At 56.3% G+C, this 15,221-nt stretch overlaps 2 protein-coding genes across 10 annotated transcripts in view; both read right to left on the bottom strand.

Annotated features, from left to right (window-relative positions):
* Nucleotides 1–4,783, bottom strand: part of Phrf1 (PHD and ring finger domains 1) — a 30,313-nt gene extending 25,530 nt beyond the window's left edge. For 5 of the 6 annotated variants that reach the window (XM_078045246.1, XM_078045248.1, XM_078045247.1 and 2 more), the window contains exons 1-3: nt 4,634–4,783; nt 1,101–1,216; nt 533–661 (exon numbers count right to left, since the gene is read on the bottom strand). In XM_078045246.1, the coding sequence (XP_077901372.1) occupies nt 533–661; nt 1,101–1,194 (223 nt within the window). In that variant the 5' untranslated portion in view covers nt 1,195–1,216; nt 4,634–4,783. Of the gene's footprint in view, nt 1–532; nt 662–1,100; nt 1,221–4,633 lie in introns of those variants that run through there. The other variant, XM_078045249.1, reaches the window with a different exon arrangement.
* An 8,322-nt stretch (nt 4,784–13,105) lies between these two features.
* Rassf7 (Ras association domain family member 7) lies at nt 13,106–15,043 on the bottom strand. Of its 4 annotated transcripts, XM_005341619.5 has the most exons (5): nt 14,919–15,043; nt 14,026–14,738; nt 13,763–13,885; nt 13,609–13,690; nt 13,106–13,534 (listed from the first exon to the last, which is right to left on the bottom strand). In XM_005341619.5, the coding sequence occupies exons 1-5, from the start codon at nt 15,040–15,042 to the stop codon at nt 13,473–13,475; spliced, it is 1,104 nt and encodes a 367-aa protein (XP_005341676.1). In that variant the 5' UTR covers nt 15,043; the 3' UTR covers nt 13,106–13,472. The 4 variants fall into 4 exon arrangements, with proteins under 4 accessions (XP_005341676.1, XP_013221294.1, XP_021576710.1 ...); XM_013365840.4 differs by having other exon boundaries at nt 13,106–13,690; XM_021721035.3 differs by lacking the exon at nt 13,763–13,885.
* Nucleotides 15,044–15,221: the final 178 nt, after the last annotated feature.

Raw genomic sequence — 15,221 nt, 5'->3', positions numbered from 1 at the left:
CCCTTCAAGCACTGGTCCTGCAGGAGTCTGCACACCCCTCAACCACTGTATGTGGGCCATAAACCTCTTAAAATCCCTGAGACATGCTTGTCAGCTGTCAGACAGAACAGAGAATGCGCCACTGCATGGAGTCACTGCCGCACCCATGTGGAGGTCTGATGGTCCTGGGCACATCCCCTGGGGCACAATAGACTGTCCTGCGCCTGAACGGCAAGCCCATGCCCTCGTGGCGGGGGACAAGGGCTGCCAAGACCTCTATTTATGGCACCAGCTTGCAGTCTGGTTGCGTGTGCCTGCAGTGTGTGCCCCTTGATGTTCTAGATATTTTAGTTTCACCCTAACAGAAGAGAAGCCTGGAGGACCATGTTGTTGAGCTGAACTTCCAAACAAAAGACTGCAGCAGAAATGAGCCACTGTCCGCGGGCTTCAGGAGTGGAGAGCAAAGGCTCTCCCCACAGCTTAGTGAGTACAGCTACCCAGGTTCTGCCAAATGCTGTCCCCACCCAGCCCACTCAGATGCCAGCAAGCTTACCTGATCCATCTTCTGGGTCTTCCTCCTCAGAGGCTGCCTCCTCATCCTCTCTGTCTGTGCAGTCTCCATGCTCACTGCCCGTGTCGCCCTCAGAGTCCCCACTGTGACCATCGCTGCTTTCTTCTAGACCTATGTCACCAGGGAAAATCACAGACCGTGGGGGCCATGTCAAAGCAAGGCAGCATAGAGCCAAGGATGCTCTGCGCACGCACAGGAGAGTACAGGACACCTGCCACAGGGCCACTGGGACAGGTGGAGATGAGTGAAGGGAAGAGGGGAATGCCCAAAGTCTTTTTGTCCTGCATGTATTGCCTGCATTAAAACTAAGACAAAAGACTGGTGCAGGAGACTAAGGCAGGAGGATGCTTGAGCCAAAACACCAAAAATAAACAACATGACAAAAAGAATCAATGTACTACACTCCTACAATTTAAATTCAAAGAATAACTTTTTTAAAGGGTTGAAAGCTGAAAACTGACGCACACAGACAACCTCCTGGAACATCAATACCCGAAAAAACTCTAGGCACCAGAATCCACCAGGGACATCCCTCCTAGCCAGGGCTCACCAGCACTGCTGGTCAGGTCTGCAGGGCCCACTCGGGGGCATCCATCCGGACACGGGCTCTGTGCCACAGGCTGGTCCAGGCTGTCGTCATCCATTGTTGCACATTGGAGCTCAGCTCTGAAAGAAAGAGGAGCCAGGGGATCTCCAAAGTGTCAGAGCTGCAGAGCCCCAGAAAGAACAACAGTCACTCTCTCCTGTCATGTTCCTGGTGCTGGAACCTTTCTGTGCATGTTGTGTTTGAGGCATGAGACCACACATGCAGCAACTCAACCATACTGAAAGATACTACAGAGCCAGGTGGTAGCCACACCTGTATCCCAGAGACTAGGGAGGCTGAAGCAGGAGTATCACAAGTTTGAGGCCAATCTCAGCAACTTAGCAATACTCTGTCTCAAAAAAGGATGGGGATGTAGCTCAGTGGTAGAGTGCCCTTGTATTCAATACCTAATACCAAAAAAGGAAAAAAAAAAAAAAAAAGACACTGGCTCCTACAGAGCCATATGCAAAGCCAGGTCCAAACACTTGAGGATTTGCCACATGTTGGTACAAGCACCTCAAGGTGTCCCAAGGCCAAAAATGAACAAAATGGATATTTCCTGGGCTGAGGCATAGTGGTACTTGTCAACTGAGGGCTGGTCACCAGGAAGCTGTCTGCCTTCCACGCCGTGGGCACGTCACTCTTGGCCAAGGCTGGGCCAGCAGTCTCTATTTAGCTGACCACTATCAGGAGGCAGCAAGACTCAGCAGAGGCACCTGGGGCCTTGATCACAAGTCAGTCCGTGGAGTCCTGGTAGTGCCCAGGCTGGGAGGCAAAGCAGACCAAGATCACACTGCTAGGCCCAGTCTTCAAACATGGCTCAACATAACCCTCCTTGTACCCGAGGGCCTCAAACTTTGATCCCCACAGAAGTCCAAAGAAGAGCCCTTTCTTGTCAGCGCTGCTCCCTTCAATTTCTAGGTGGCCTTGGAGGAGAATGTGGAGTTCACTCAGGAATCACTCAGGAACCCAACAGAACACAATGAAGTCCACTGCAGCACCACAGGCTTCCCATGAGACCCCCACCTCGGAGGCAGGAGAATGGGGATGGGCTTGACTCTGCAGTCAGACTTACTTCCCTCCCTAGGCTGCAGAGACTCCGTGTCCACTGCAGTGGCTGGGAGTGGGCTACAACCTCTAGAGTCACCTTCTCACCAGTCCCCTATCACCTCCCCACATGATGGGCACTACAGAGCTCCAAGTCCTCCAACGCCTGCTAATCAGCGAGGGAATGCTCCTTTGAGGAAAGCGCCAATGGACAAATGTCACTACTATCAAAAAATGGCGAACCAAGACGTGGTTTTGCCAAATTAACTTTTCCTCTCCCTGCTGCCCCAAAGTCAAGATAATTGGCCAAATCCCCACTCAGAGAAGCGTCTGCACCCTGCTGCTGGTGAGTTCAGAAATCTGGCAGGGAGTGCTGGCCAGATTCCTGCTGGAAAACTGACCCTGAAGGAGGCACAGGCAGGCAGGCAGATGAGACCATGCTATAGCCCATCCAAGATGATGACAACTCTCCCGCACTGAGACCCAGCATTGACCACGGATCTCAGGTAAAAGGATCTGTAAAGCTCTGGCCATGGCTGTGACCCTTCCCATAAAACCCAGGCCTCCTGCTCCACTGCCTGCCCTGCCCTGACTGCACGCAGGTAAGGAAGGTGGAGAAGCATACACCAGCCCAACCAGGGTATACTTCAGGGAGACCAAGAAATGTGAGCCCAATACGACCTAGGTAACAGCAGGGCAGAGCTGGGAGCAGTTCTAGGGCCTAACTGGTGGACAGCAAATCCCTCACTTAAATGATGTATTACACACAAGGTCAAACATATGAACACAGAACTCCTGTCTTCTCTCCTGATGGACTGTGACCAAGAGCCACAAGAAGGGACAATGGCAGGACCTGTCTCAGAGGGCTGCCTGGAGAAATCAGTGAGGCAGCAGCAGAGCTAGCACATAGGAGTTTGCCAGAATACCAGCTTGGGAAAGAGGCTGAACTCCAGGAATGCATGCACCTGGGGGCTATGTTCTGAGGGGTCTGTAGCCTCCACTCAGCCTGAGGCCCACAGCCAAAGAACACTATGGCCCACTACCACGGCGTTGGAGGCTCAGGTTGAGAAAGCTGAGCAAAATTCTTTCTGGATGTCACAAAACCCAAGTGGAGGCAACAACTGGGGCCTGCACGCAGGAGAACAAAAGAAGCCAGCAGCCTCCAAAGATACCTCCGGAGCAAGGAGCAAGGACAAAAACCACAATCCGGGGCCACCAGTCTTCCCTTCCCCACCAGAAAGCCCAGCCAGAACACGGTGCTAGGGTACCTCTAGCTTAGTTCTTTCTAGTCCCCCAGCAGCTCCAGCTTGGGCAGGCCCACAGGGGTTCATCATCCCCACTGCTAACCATCAGAGACCAAGGCCTAAACCATTCCTGCAGAAAAGCCCATAGTCCTTCCTGGTTGTCCTTGGCAGAACTGGCAGAACACTCTCAGAGAGATGCTGTGACACTCCTGCTCAGCCTCCAGGTTTCTGGGAGGTCAAGAGAAAAACAAGAAAACTGAAAAGGCTATTTCCCCCTTCAAACTCGGAGGAACCACTGAACTTGCAATTCCAACTGTTATTGAGGAACCAAAAGGGCTACACTGGTGCCAAGACCAGAGCCTGGGTGCCCATTCTGGGCACTGTGCAAGCCTGCAGCAAGTCTAACTTCTTCACTCAGGCTTTGTCCTTCCCCATCCACCTCCTACCATAGGAGACAGGAAACCTCAAACTGTAAACTGTCATGAAACTCAACAACTTGGAGACTGTAAAGTCTCCAATGAGTTGAAATGGACCCCGTGGTACAGCGCAAAAAGGTGCCACGTGCTGTTACTTTGACTCAGTCTTCTTCCTCTAATAAAGAAAACCAAGTGGTCCCTGAGAGAGGGAAAGTATGTCAAGTCCCAAGCCAAACCCACCTCAGCCTCAAACCCTATCCATGCCACCAGTGGTCAACATGCCTCCCCAGCAAATTACTGTTGTCTACTGCAGAAACAAGGGCACACAAGCTCGGCAAAAGCTTCTGAAAAGAGCAGGACAGTTGAGTGAAAGGATGAGGGAGCAGCTCTGGCTCTGCCTCTCTGCCTGTGTGAAGCTGGCAAGTTACTCAGCCTCTCTGGGCTCGGAGCTACTCCTCGGTAAAACACGGACGACCGCCCTCCCGAGAGGCTGCCTGGGGACGGCTGAGGCTGAGTAAGAGACGTGCAGCTCTGCCGTCATCCACAGCCCCGGGCAAGAGCGGACCAGGCCCACCAGGCCACAGCCGCACTTGCCCCGCGCAGCCCCGTCCCTGCGGCCCAGGCGTCCCGCCGCGTGAGGCTCCCGGGCCGGCGCCAGGCCTCGGGGCCCGCCCGCCCGCGCGCAGGCCTCCCCGCCCCGCAGGCCGCAGACAAAGCGCGCGGCGCCCGCGGGCGGCCAGCACGGCCTGGCGCGGCAGGGACGCCGGGCCGGCGCGGTCGCCGCACGTACCCGGGAACCTCGCGCCTACAGGGCGCACCCGACGCTCCCGCCGCCGCCCTCGGAGCGACTCCGCGACGAGGCCAGGTCGCGGTCGCCGTCGCCGCCGCCTCCGCCGCCGCGCGCTCCCCGACCCGGAAGTGCACAGCCCGACTTCCGGGGCCCTCCGCCCCGCCCGTTGGCGGGAACCACTGGGACAAGAACGGGTGAGAACCGCGGTCGGGGCGTCGAGGCTCGGCAGGCCCTTACTCCCTAAAAAGCACTGGTTAGTGCAGAACCGGCGTCCAGGAAGAACATGGTTCCGAAACATTCGTGCGGCTTAGCCCTCGCGGGCGCGCCGGCCGAACCGTGTCCCCCGCTGCCTCAGGTGGTGCCGTCCGACCGCCCCGAGCGAACGGGAGGGCCTCCCGCGGCCCAGAGCCCCGCCCAGGCCCCGCCCCCTGAAGGCCCCACCAGACCCGAGTGCCCGGGGCAGGGCGTCCCGCCTCTGCGGCGCGCAGCTTTGCTCGGGCCACTGTGGCAGAGATCTTGCGTGGACTCAGGATGGACGCTGTGTGCGGGCTCTTGAGCTGCTGGAGCACGGCAGAGAATGAGCCCCCATCCCCGTCCCCTGCAGCCCAGGGGAGGGAGACAGTAAGCCAAGAACACTGTAGAGAATCAGCTGTAGGGTGTGGGTGAAGGTGATTTGTGCTCCCACAAAAAGACTGCGGAGTGGGCTGGGGGCTCGGAGCCAGAGCTTCGCCTAGCTCGTGCGAGGCCCTGGATTCGTTCCTCAGCACCACATAAAAATAAATAAAATAGGGCTAGGGTTGTGGCTCAGAGATGGAGCGCTCGCCTAGCACATGAGAGGTCCTAGGTTTGAACTTCAGCACCACATAAAAATAAATAAATAAAATAAAGGTATTGTGTCCAACTACAACTAAAAAATTGAATATTTAAAAAAAGACTGTAGGGCCGGGTGTGGTGGCACACTGGGGTGCTGCACAGGTGACTGGCCCTGGCTTATGGACCCCTCAGGCCTCTGCATAAAAGCAAGCCAGGTGCAGGGCCACTGCGGGACGGGGACCCCATCCAGGACAGGACCACTGGTTTGGAAGGAATGGCTCCTGGTAGATGTGGTAGAAGACAGCTGTGAATGCCATGGAAGGGAAAGGGAAAGGAAGACTGAGGGCAGGGAGATGAGAATGTATTCAGGGGAGGGAGTAAGCTGGGGGAGTCCTGTGGGTACCGGACAGTGCAGAGGAGATGTTGAGAGGGCAAAGGCTGCGCTGCAGGTAAAATAGGGTGGTGGGGGAATAGATCTAGAACCACAGGCTTCCAACATTAAGAGGTCCAGAGTCCTCAAAAGAGACCAATAAATAAATAAGTAAATAAACATTTCAAGGGTGGTGGGAATGGAGGACTGACAGAAGCAGGAGAGAGTCTGTAACCAGGAGAAACAGGCACTTGGATCAAGGAGAGAGTCCTTGGGGGAGTGAGATGGAGGTTGCTGGCCCCCATATCCCAGAACAGCAGCACAGCAGTGCTGGGGGCAGGGGCTGACCAGAGGATAAAGGGAATGATAAAACAGCACAATGAGCAGCAACCAGGTTGCAGCCACTTAACTGTGAAGGGAGGTAAAAGTGGGTGGAGGCAGTGCAGAGGGAGCAATGTTGAGAGGGTTTTTTTTTTTTTTTTTTTTTTGTCTGTTTGCAATGGCTGAAACATCACCGATGCTGTAGGCTAAATGGAAGGAAGGAAGGATGGTGCCACAGAAGGGTACTCAGGAATAAGCTCTCTACTCTTGATGGGCCAGAGACCAGGATCAGGATGGGTGTTTTCCTCAAGAGTCACCCAGGCACTTTGAGTATCCGTTATCTGACCTCAGGCAAGTCCCTCTCTGCTGCCTGTGCCTTAGTGTCCTTGGCTGTAAAATGATGTTGATGGTCATATGTACCCCAGAGGTCATTGTGAGGATTGAGTGGGTGAGTACTGGAGAGAGTTTTGGATGGGTCCAGCATGGTAAAGAGGGGGTGGCACCCTAGCCCTCCTTGCAGGAACGGTATCTGATCATCCCTCCTAGTTTGGACTTCACATGTGTCAGCCCTTTTCTGTGAATGTACCTGCCTGCTAAAGACAGTTAGATATAGGGGTGCTCATATACACTGAGGCTCCTGGGAAGGAGGAAGACAGGCAGGTCAATTCAGCATCCCCCTGGACAGGGACCAACCTCTCCCACCTTCATTCACAGCTGCCCCTAGGACACAGCTGGAAAAATTGCCAAAATAGACACATTCACACATAATGAGATGTGAAGAACATCTCAGAGAGCATCTTTGAGCAGTTTACAACCTACCCAGCTATGCCAGTTCAAGCTTAGGAATAAAAAGTGACCACAAAGAGTACCCTGAGGCCAGACTGGACCCCAACTGAGCATAGAAACATATCTGTTGATGCCCTCCCTAAGGTGTAAAATGACACCTTACCTGCTCGCAGGTAGATGCCTCACACCCTGTCAAGCACAGATATCTCCCATATACAACTCCCCTCACATTAGTCTTGTTACCTCTTATGCACACCACTGAGTTGCCCACCTGCCAGCTCTCACATGCCATGGCCTGTGTGCACACACACATGCATTTTACCTACATAGACCTGCACCCTGCTGGATTTCTGGTTTGTGCTGATATGATGCTTCTGCCTGGTGCAGGCACAGACAGGCACAGATATGGTGTACAGGAGGGTAGAGCTAGGGTGGGAGCTCCCTCAGTTCTGTATAGCCCAGGCCACCTTCTCCCAGAGTTCTGTCCAACCCTTTCCCTCTGCCATCAGGTCTGCACATATGTGAGACTGGGTGAGCCCAGGCATCACCTCCTGCCCCATTCTACCCCATCCCCAGGAGCAGGGATGGCCTCCAGAGCCAGGTAGATGCCCAAGAGAGGCTGAAGCAAGGGCAGGTAGAGGGAGGGAGTGGGAAGAGAACAAGGAGTTGAAACTCCCAGAGCCAGGAAGGGACAGGCAGCTCTATGTTCTCAGACCAGGGAAGGCCAGTATAGGAGTGTCCTCTGACCATAACCCGGGTAGCTTAAAACAACAGAAATTTATTCTCTCACAATCATGGAGAACAGAAGTCCCTGGCCAACAGGTTCTGGGAGGATCTCTCCTGCCTTTCTCAGTTGTGGCTGGAGCTCCGTGCATCCTTGGGTTGTGGTCATTTTACTTCATAGTCTCTGCCTCTGTCTTCTCATGGCCTTCTCCTCTGTGTGTCCTCTCCTTTGCCACTTATAAAGACACTGTCATTGGATTTAGGGCCACACAGGTAATTAAGGTTGATCCCATTTCAAGATCCTTCACTGAAATAATCTACAAAGACCCCTTTTCCAAATAAGCACAAATATATAGGCTCTGGATTTCAGGATGTGGATATAACTTTTTTAGGGGGACACCATTCAGCCCACTATGGATGGTGAAAGGAGGTGCATTTTAGGTTGGCAGGACTCGGGGTTAGGTGAAGGAGGCAGAGAGGCACTCGATTTTCCCCTGTCCTCTAGTTCCTGATTTCTTCCCTCAACTTGTGTTCTGCTCTGAAGATATGGGCCTCCTCAGGGATCCCAGTGGTTCCTAGGAGTTCCTTCAAGACTCATGTAATCCAAACCTTGTGGATTTCTCAATTTTTTTCTTTGTTTTTTTTTTTTTTTTTTTTTTTTTGTACTGGGGATTTAACTCAGGGGTGGTTTACCATTGAGCCACATCCCCAGCCCTTGCAAGCAAACCTCCTGCCTCAGCCTTCCAAGTCACTGGGATTACAAACAAGCCTGTGTCAATAAGTCTGGCATGATCTCTCAATTTTTTTTTTTTTGTAAAAGGATTGAACCCAGGGGCATCCAACCACCGAGCCACATCCCCATCCCCTTTTCATATTTTATTTAGAGACAGGGCCTCACTAAATTGCTGAGGCTGGCTTTGAATTTACAATTCTCCTGCCTCAGCCTCTCGCTAGAGTGGCTACACTGGCATTATAAGTGGATGCTAGGGTGCCTGGTGATGATCTCTCAATTCTTGGTGGAGTGGAACTGAGTCGACCCCTGGCTCTTCTCCCATCTGTAAATGACCACACCCTCACCACACTAAGCTTAAAGTTGTCTCCACTATCCAAGCTCCCAGGTCTGGGCTGGGTCAGACACCTCCTTGGATGGCAGGTGACAGGCTGCAGCCCAGCCTGTGCAGGGGGCAGTGGAAGAAGGGAGAACAAAGAGTGGGGCAGTGGGTTTAGGAGCAGGTGGCTGAGTCTGAGTGGCTGGTCCCTGGGTCAAGGACCTGAGTGATAGGAGGATAAAGGGGCATTAGCTGAGCCTACAGCAGGGAGGCCAGGCTCTGAGGCATGTGTGGCAGGTGCTGTTTGGTTGAGGGAGACAGGAAAACAAAGAGCTTATGAGGACCCCTGCTTTAGGAGCAAAAGTAGAGCAGGCATCTGCCTGCTGGATCAGGGGTCCTGGGTAGCCCATGATTCCACCTCAGGAACCACCTAGGCCATGGTAGGGAGCGCACTGAGCAGAGAAGGGCCCAGTCTCTTTTGGCCGCTACCTTGGGGCTCTGCTACAGCAGCTGGCCCTGTGTGTCTTTGGGTAGGTGACAGTCTGCTCCCTTAGACCTTTTGAGTGCCCAGCAAGTACTCTTCTGGGTCCCTGGAAAAGACAGGAGAAAGCCCACTGAGAGCCCAGCACCCCTCGAGATGTCCCCTCCAGGCTAGGACTCTTCTGGAGCTTTCCTTGTCGATAGATCCCACTGGAGGGACCCGGAGTCCCCAGGAGTCCCCGGGACTGCCCGTCGGGGGGTCATCTGAAAAACCAGACCAGACAGAGCTGGCGCTCCCTCCTGGAAGGCAGACTGAATTGCTTGTCCTTGGGGGCTCCCAGGCCTCCCAGGAGTCGGCAAAGGGCGGCTCAGGCAGGACCGGCGTTCTGAGGGCGCCGAGTCAGGGCGCGTGCAGGCGCCTCCCGGGTCACAGCCCAGGCTAAGTGCGCTCTGGGTTCTCCGAGAGGGGTGGACCTCTGACGGGGAGAGCCCCGAATCGGCCAGGCAGTAATACTGCACGGGGTGTGTGTGACGGGGGCAGCCTCTGGCTTGCAGGAGGTCCCTCCACAAGGGGCCCTCCTTGCCCCACGATCCACCGCATTGGGCGGGCGGAAGACAGAAACTACGGGCAGCGCACCCAGCCCGGGGCCCAGACGCCAGGAGAACCCGGGCTGTACCAACGCGAGCGGGAGGGGGACCGCCTGGGCCGTACCACGCGTCCTGCCAGCGGGGGATGCCTCCCGACCAGGCCACCCCGCGACGCCCCGCCTGGCAGGTGGCAGCCCCTCCCCAGGCCGACGTGCAGAAAAGAACGCGCCGGCCTCGCCCCCGGAGGACCGCGCGGCGGTGGGCGGGGCGCGCTGCGCCCCCCTGGCGCCCACTGGCTGTGGCGCGGCAGGGCGGGCCCGGCTTGGCCGACCATTGGCTATAGGATAGGTATTTTGCATACGGGGCGGGGCGGCGGGGCCCCGGCGGGGCTCCGCCGGGGGCTCGAGGGTAGCAGTGGCTGCCGCTGAAGTTGGTAGAGAGTCCGCGACGGCCCAGTGCCGGGGTCTCAGGTGACGCACGAGGGGTCCCAGGCTGGCGGGCGGGGCTCACCTCGGAGGCTGCCCTCCCCTGGGGAATTTGGGTATCGGGCAAGGCAGAGGTAGCGTGGCTAGGATGCCCAAGTTGGAGGGGGCGGGGGGCGACCCCTCCACTCGCCCGCCCGCTGGACTGTCCCTCCAGGCGCAGGGCAGCCACTGCCCACCGCACACTGCGCTGCTCCGGACCCACTGTGCGTGTGACAGCGGCTGATCTGTCTCTGGGCAGCGCGAAACCCTGGCCCCCTCGGTGACCTCGGTCTAGCGGGCAGGCCTGGCCACATGAGGGTTGGAGGGTGCACACCTACACCCTGGGGGGAAAGGGCAGCTGGCCCTTAGGTCGGGACTGCGTCTACAGGCTTTTCTGTCAGAGCCCAGCAAGGACAGGTGGGGGAGGAAAGGGTGCCACTCAGGGGATTCTCCGCGTGTGGGAGATGGAAGATGGGGCCAGATACCCTCTTGGAGGGAACTTTCTTCTTCTTGTGTCCCAGGGTACCAGGCTATGCTGAGTTCCCAGGAGCCTTCATCAAGCTGGGCAGCAGGGGTGTTGTGATCTTCAGCCCACAGGACCCAGGCCTACCTACAGGAACTGCCTCTGGGGACTTCCTATGGAAAGGGAGTGCAGCTTTGATTCTTCTGCAAATTTCTGCCATTTCAGTGAGGCAATCAGGACTGTGGACTTCTTTGTGGGGCCCAGGGACCAGCCCCTCAGAGAGTCCCTCTCTGCTGGGTATGCTCAATCCACCCTGAAAATCTGGCTGAGGAGTGTCTAGAGCACCTGGTCTGGACATCTGTCCTTTCCTCTGGGGGCCGTGATGGTTGATGGCTATGGCTGGAGCCAGGTCACCAGAGAAGGAGGAGGAGGCTTGGTCCAGACCTCACAAGTACTGTGATTGGCTTTGGAGGGCACTGTGCTGCTCCCAGTGTGGTACCATGCCTTGAAGTCTCAGGAGGTGAAAGGAGGCTATATGATCTTGGGCCAGGAAACTGCAGAGCTGACTTATTACCAAGCAGCCACTTACCTCTTCACTGAGCCAGGGGTCAATACTACTATGACCCTCAGTAGCCAGGGGCCACTTCTGGTCTGGGGGTAAGCAGGAGCCCTGAGGCCAGTAAGGCCTGGCTCTGCCCTCCTGCCAGACTGCCCAGGCATGAGCATGGTCTATTCTACAGGGACACCTGGTGGGTGCCTGCCTCTGCTGGTGTGGATCCTGCCCTGCCCGGAATGGATACTTGTAGGGAGCTTGACCCTTCTTTACTTTAGCATTGTCTTCAAAGTAAAAGTTTGAAACTCAAAACTAAACTTTTCAACAACTCAAAAAGTTTTGCTTAGTGATCTGAAGCACTCAGACAACTGTTTTGGAGTGTAGGGTTTGGTCCACCTGGAATAGCCACCAAGGAAGGGGGCTAAACCCATTTCCCCATCCCAGAGCACAGCACCTGTCTGGTAGTTACGAGGAGTTAGCAGCTTTTATAGGGCCAGGAGCTGCAGGCAATGGACAGAGCCTGATAATAACTTCAGGAAAGACAGGTGTCTTTGGAAGAGTACCGGAAACTGATGGTGTACACTGGCTTTGTGCCTGCTTCCTCTCAGGGCTAGGGAACACAGCTTAGACATGGGAGAACATGACCTAGCCCCCCACCCCCAGCTCCCTGTGTATGGGGTGGTCTCTGGTTGCCACCTGGCCTTCCCTCCTATTGGTCTGTGGGGTTAGTTTGGGAGATGAACCATGATGGCTTCAGACTGATACCCGGAAGTGCATGCAATCGTCCTGAGTGTATGGGTGTTTGCAGGGGGCTGGGTAGCAGGTCCCAGGCTGCAGCTAGAGTGACCTGTGCACTCTGGGCATCACCTGCTGTGACCCTGTGTTTGGTCCCACAGATCAGGCAGCCGCAGGCTCAGGTGGGAGAGCAGATAGGAGCAGTAGGCTGTGGGGATTCTGGCCTGCTGACACCAGGTTGGGAGCCTTCCAATTCCCTGCTCCCTGCCTCTGGCAGGTAATACCCAGTCCCACTTGCTCCCCACATCAGTGGGCTTCTGGTGGCCCTCACTCTGTAAGGCCCTGAGTGCCAAGACTTCCATGTCCCCTGCAGTCTGCCTTAAAGGAAATGGGGAGCACTGGACCCAGCTCAGAAGCCACCCCAGGAGAAAGCTGAGTCTATCCAAACATGTCCTCCCATCAGATCCAGCAAAAGATTCCTGTCATCCAGTATCCCCATCCCATTCCCCAGTACTACCCAAGGCTTCCTGCATGACACCCTCAAGTTCTGCTTATCACAAATATCTCCAACCCCAAACACAGCCCTGGGAACTGGGAGTGTGCCACACTCCTGAGGACCAGGACTCTGGGAGAGGCTACAGCCCGAGGACCTAGGCCGCAGCTGGGTTATAGAATCTGCCCTTCCCTAATTTTACAGCCACAGACTCACAGCAGAAGCTTCAAGCCCACCCTGGGAGCCGGACAAGCCTTGTCCCTGGGGCTGGCTAAGTTCCTCTGGCCAATCCAGGAGTCCTGGACCTTCCTCCACGGGTTCTCCAGGAGGCAGTAAACTTGACAGGCAGGTCTAACACATCCTGCCATCATGGGTTCCTACCACTGGTGGCAGCCAGGTGGAAGAGGGATCCAGACAGAAACCCAGGCCAGGGCTGAGCCAGCAAGCTCCATCAGGCAAAGGTTCTCAGGGGCAGGTAGGGCAAAGCAGTCAGAATGTGTGCCCCAGGAGCCCCAGCCTTGAAACCTATTGAGCTTTGGTCCTGAAGCACTTTATCCAGGTAGCGTGGCATCTTCTGTAATGGCTCCTGTCTGCACCTCAAGTTCCAGACCCCACAGACATGATCCAACAGAGCTTCGGGACAAAATCCGGCCACTTTGGGCAGTTTATTGAGGTCTAAGCGTCAGGGTGGGGAGGCCATGCACACCCATTGTGAAGGACACTGCCTTTGGCAGCACACATCTACAAGCCGAACACATCATCCACACACATCTCCCAACCTCAACAAGTAGTAATGGACTCTGGGGCCTGGCCACTTCTTGCCAGTTTCTCCAGGGGGCCTGGCAGACTTGGCAAAGACGAGGGCAACCCCTCCCTAGCACTTCCGTCCCTCATGGTAGAAACCCTGGGACATTGGGGCTTCCCACTCCATGGGGAAGGAATCTTCTGTGACCACAGACTCTTGTTGTCCAATGGCTTGTGCTGGCTGATCTGGCTTGTCCTCAGCAGGCACCACTCTGGGACAGGGGCTGTTTCCTCCAGGAACTCTGTCTCATGGGGACAACTGTGGGAGGATAATGGCTGAGGAGGCCGAGACCAGGGGAGGGCCCATCCTGCCAGAGTGGGGAATAGACATACCCTCAGGACTCAGGCTGGGCACTAGGACAGGGCCCTGGGTTGCTCCCTGGAGGTGCTCCTCTCTGGCTGGACACAGAAGATTCTGTGGAGAAATCAGGTCAGTTGGGAGGTGGGGTGGGCCCCACTGCCCAGCCTCTTTTAGAACTGCTCTGACCTGTGTGCCAGAGGGACCTCTATCTGGGGGTAGTGGCAGTGCAGCCCCCGTCTGCTGGATGAACTGCTGCAGGTTACACTGCCGGAGCTCCCGGTTCAGCTCCTCCAGCTCCTGGGCCTGGGCCTGGGGGGACAAGGATCCTCAGGGGGCATAACTCTGGTGCCCCCACAGAGACTACCCTTTCTAGTCTGACTGATGCCAGACCTCAAGTCCACACATTTGGGGGTGGGGAAATGACAGGGGCCAGGGACTCCTAGGCTCACCTGCAGAGCATGCTCCGCAGCCTCCAAAGCGCGGCTCACCAGGGCCAGGCTGCCCTGCACCTCCACACTCTGCCGTTCCTGAATGGCCAGGTCCTGGCGCAGGCGTTCAGTTGCAGATGCTGTGGCCAATGGGGGCCCAGGGGCCTCTGCAGCCAACCGCAGCTCAACCTCCAGGGCACGGGCCTGAGCATCCAGAGCCTGTAGCTGGGCAGCATGCTCAGCAGTGGCTGCACTCAGTGCCTGAAGGCGAGCCTGGCCCTCTCGTTCCCGGGCTTGTTCCCTCCGCAGCTCCTGCTCCCAGAAGGCTTCATGGCCCAGCTCTTCAGCATTCCTCTGCACCCTGAGCTCCAGGCCCTGAAGGTCTGTGAAGCAGCCTGATGTGGGTGCTACAGGGACTGCAGGCTCAGGGGACGAAGGACGAGGGGCCAGTCTGGGACACCCCGGGCCAAAGGTTAGTGCTTTGTGGGGTTCACGACCTGGTGTTGTCCGTGGCTTTGGGGGGAGGCTGGCACGAACTGGGCATCGCTCTGGGGGTGGACAGCTGTCTGAGGAGGGCCTCTCAGCCAGGCTGGGCCCTGTCCTCCTCAGAACAAACTGGACATCGCTGGCAAATTGTCCACAGGTGGCCTGGGCACCCACTGGACACTCCTGTGGCAGCAGCTGCCGTTCCTTCTCCCTAAGCCGCTGCACAAGCACAAAGCGGCCTGTCTGGCCTGGGAGGAAAGGGGAGGGTCAGTCTGTCTCCCTAGTCTCTGTCAACCTGGCTTGAGGAACTGGGGCAGGACAAGAGGGAACAAGAGCCAACCCCACCCTTCTTCAGGGGGAAATGGGGCTGGACCACCAGGCTCCAGCCCAGTCCCACCTTTTGGGCTGTTTGCCCCCAGAAGACTCACCAATTGCTTGGGCTAGTGCGATGACCACTTCCTGGCAGGTGGTCTGTTCTGAGACCCCACAGACCACCCTCTGGATGCCATCCACCCACACCTTCAGTTCCATGGCTGCTAGCCCGAAGAACATCCCTGTCCTGCAGGAAGAACACAGGATCAGGTCCTGCCTGACCACAGCCTGGACCGCCTCTCCTCCTCCTGGCCTTTCACTATAACTGGCTCAGAGCTGTAGCCCCTTGGTGTAGGGCCATGCTCTTCTGTACCCAGCCCCACCCTCAGGCCTCGCATTCCTAGGGTGGCTGGGGGAAC

The sequence above is a fragment of the Ictidomys tridecemlineatus genome, chromosome 4 (genome assembly GCF_052094955.1).
Source record: "Ictidomys tridecemlineatus isolate mIctTri1 chromosome 4, mIctTri1.hap1, whole genome shotgun sequence".
Taxonomy (NCBI): domain Eukaryota; kingdom Metazoa; phylum Chordata; class Mammalia; order Rodentia; family Sciuridae; genus Ictidomys; species Ictidomys tridecemlineatus.
This window is presented reverse-complemented; position numbering and strand designations above follow the sequence as displayed.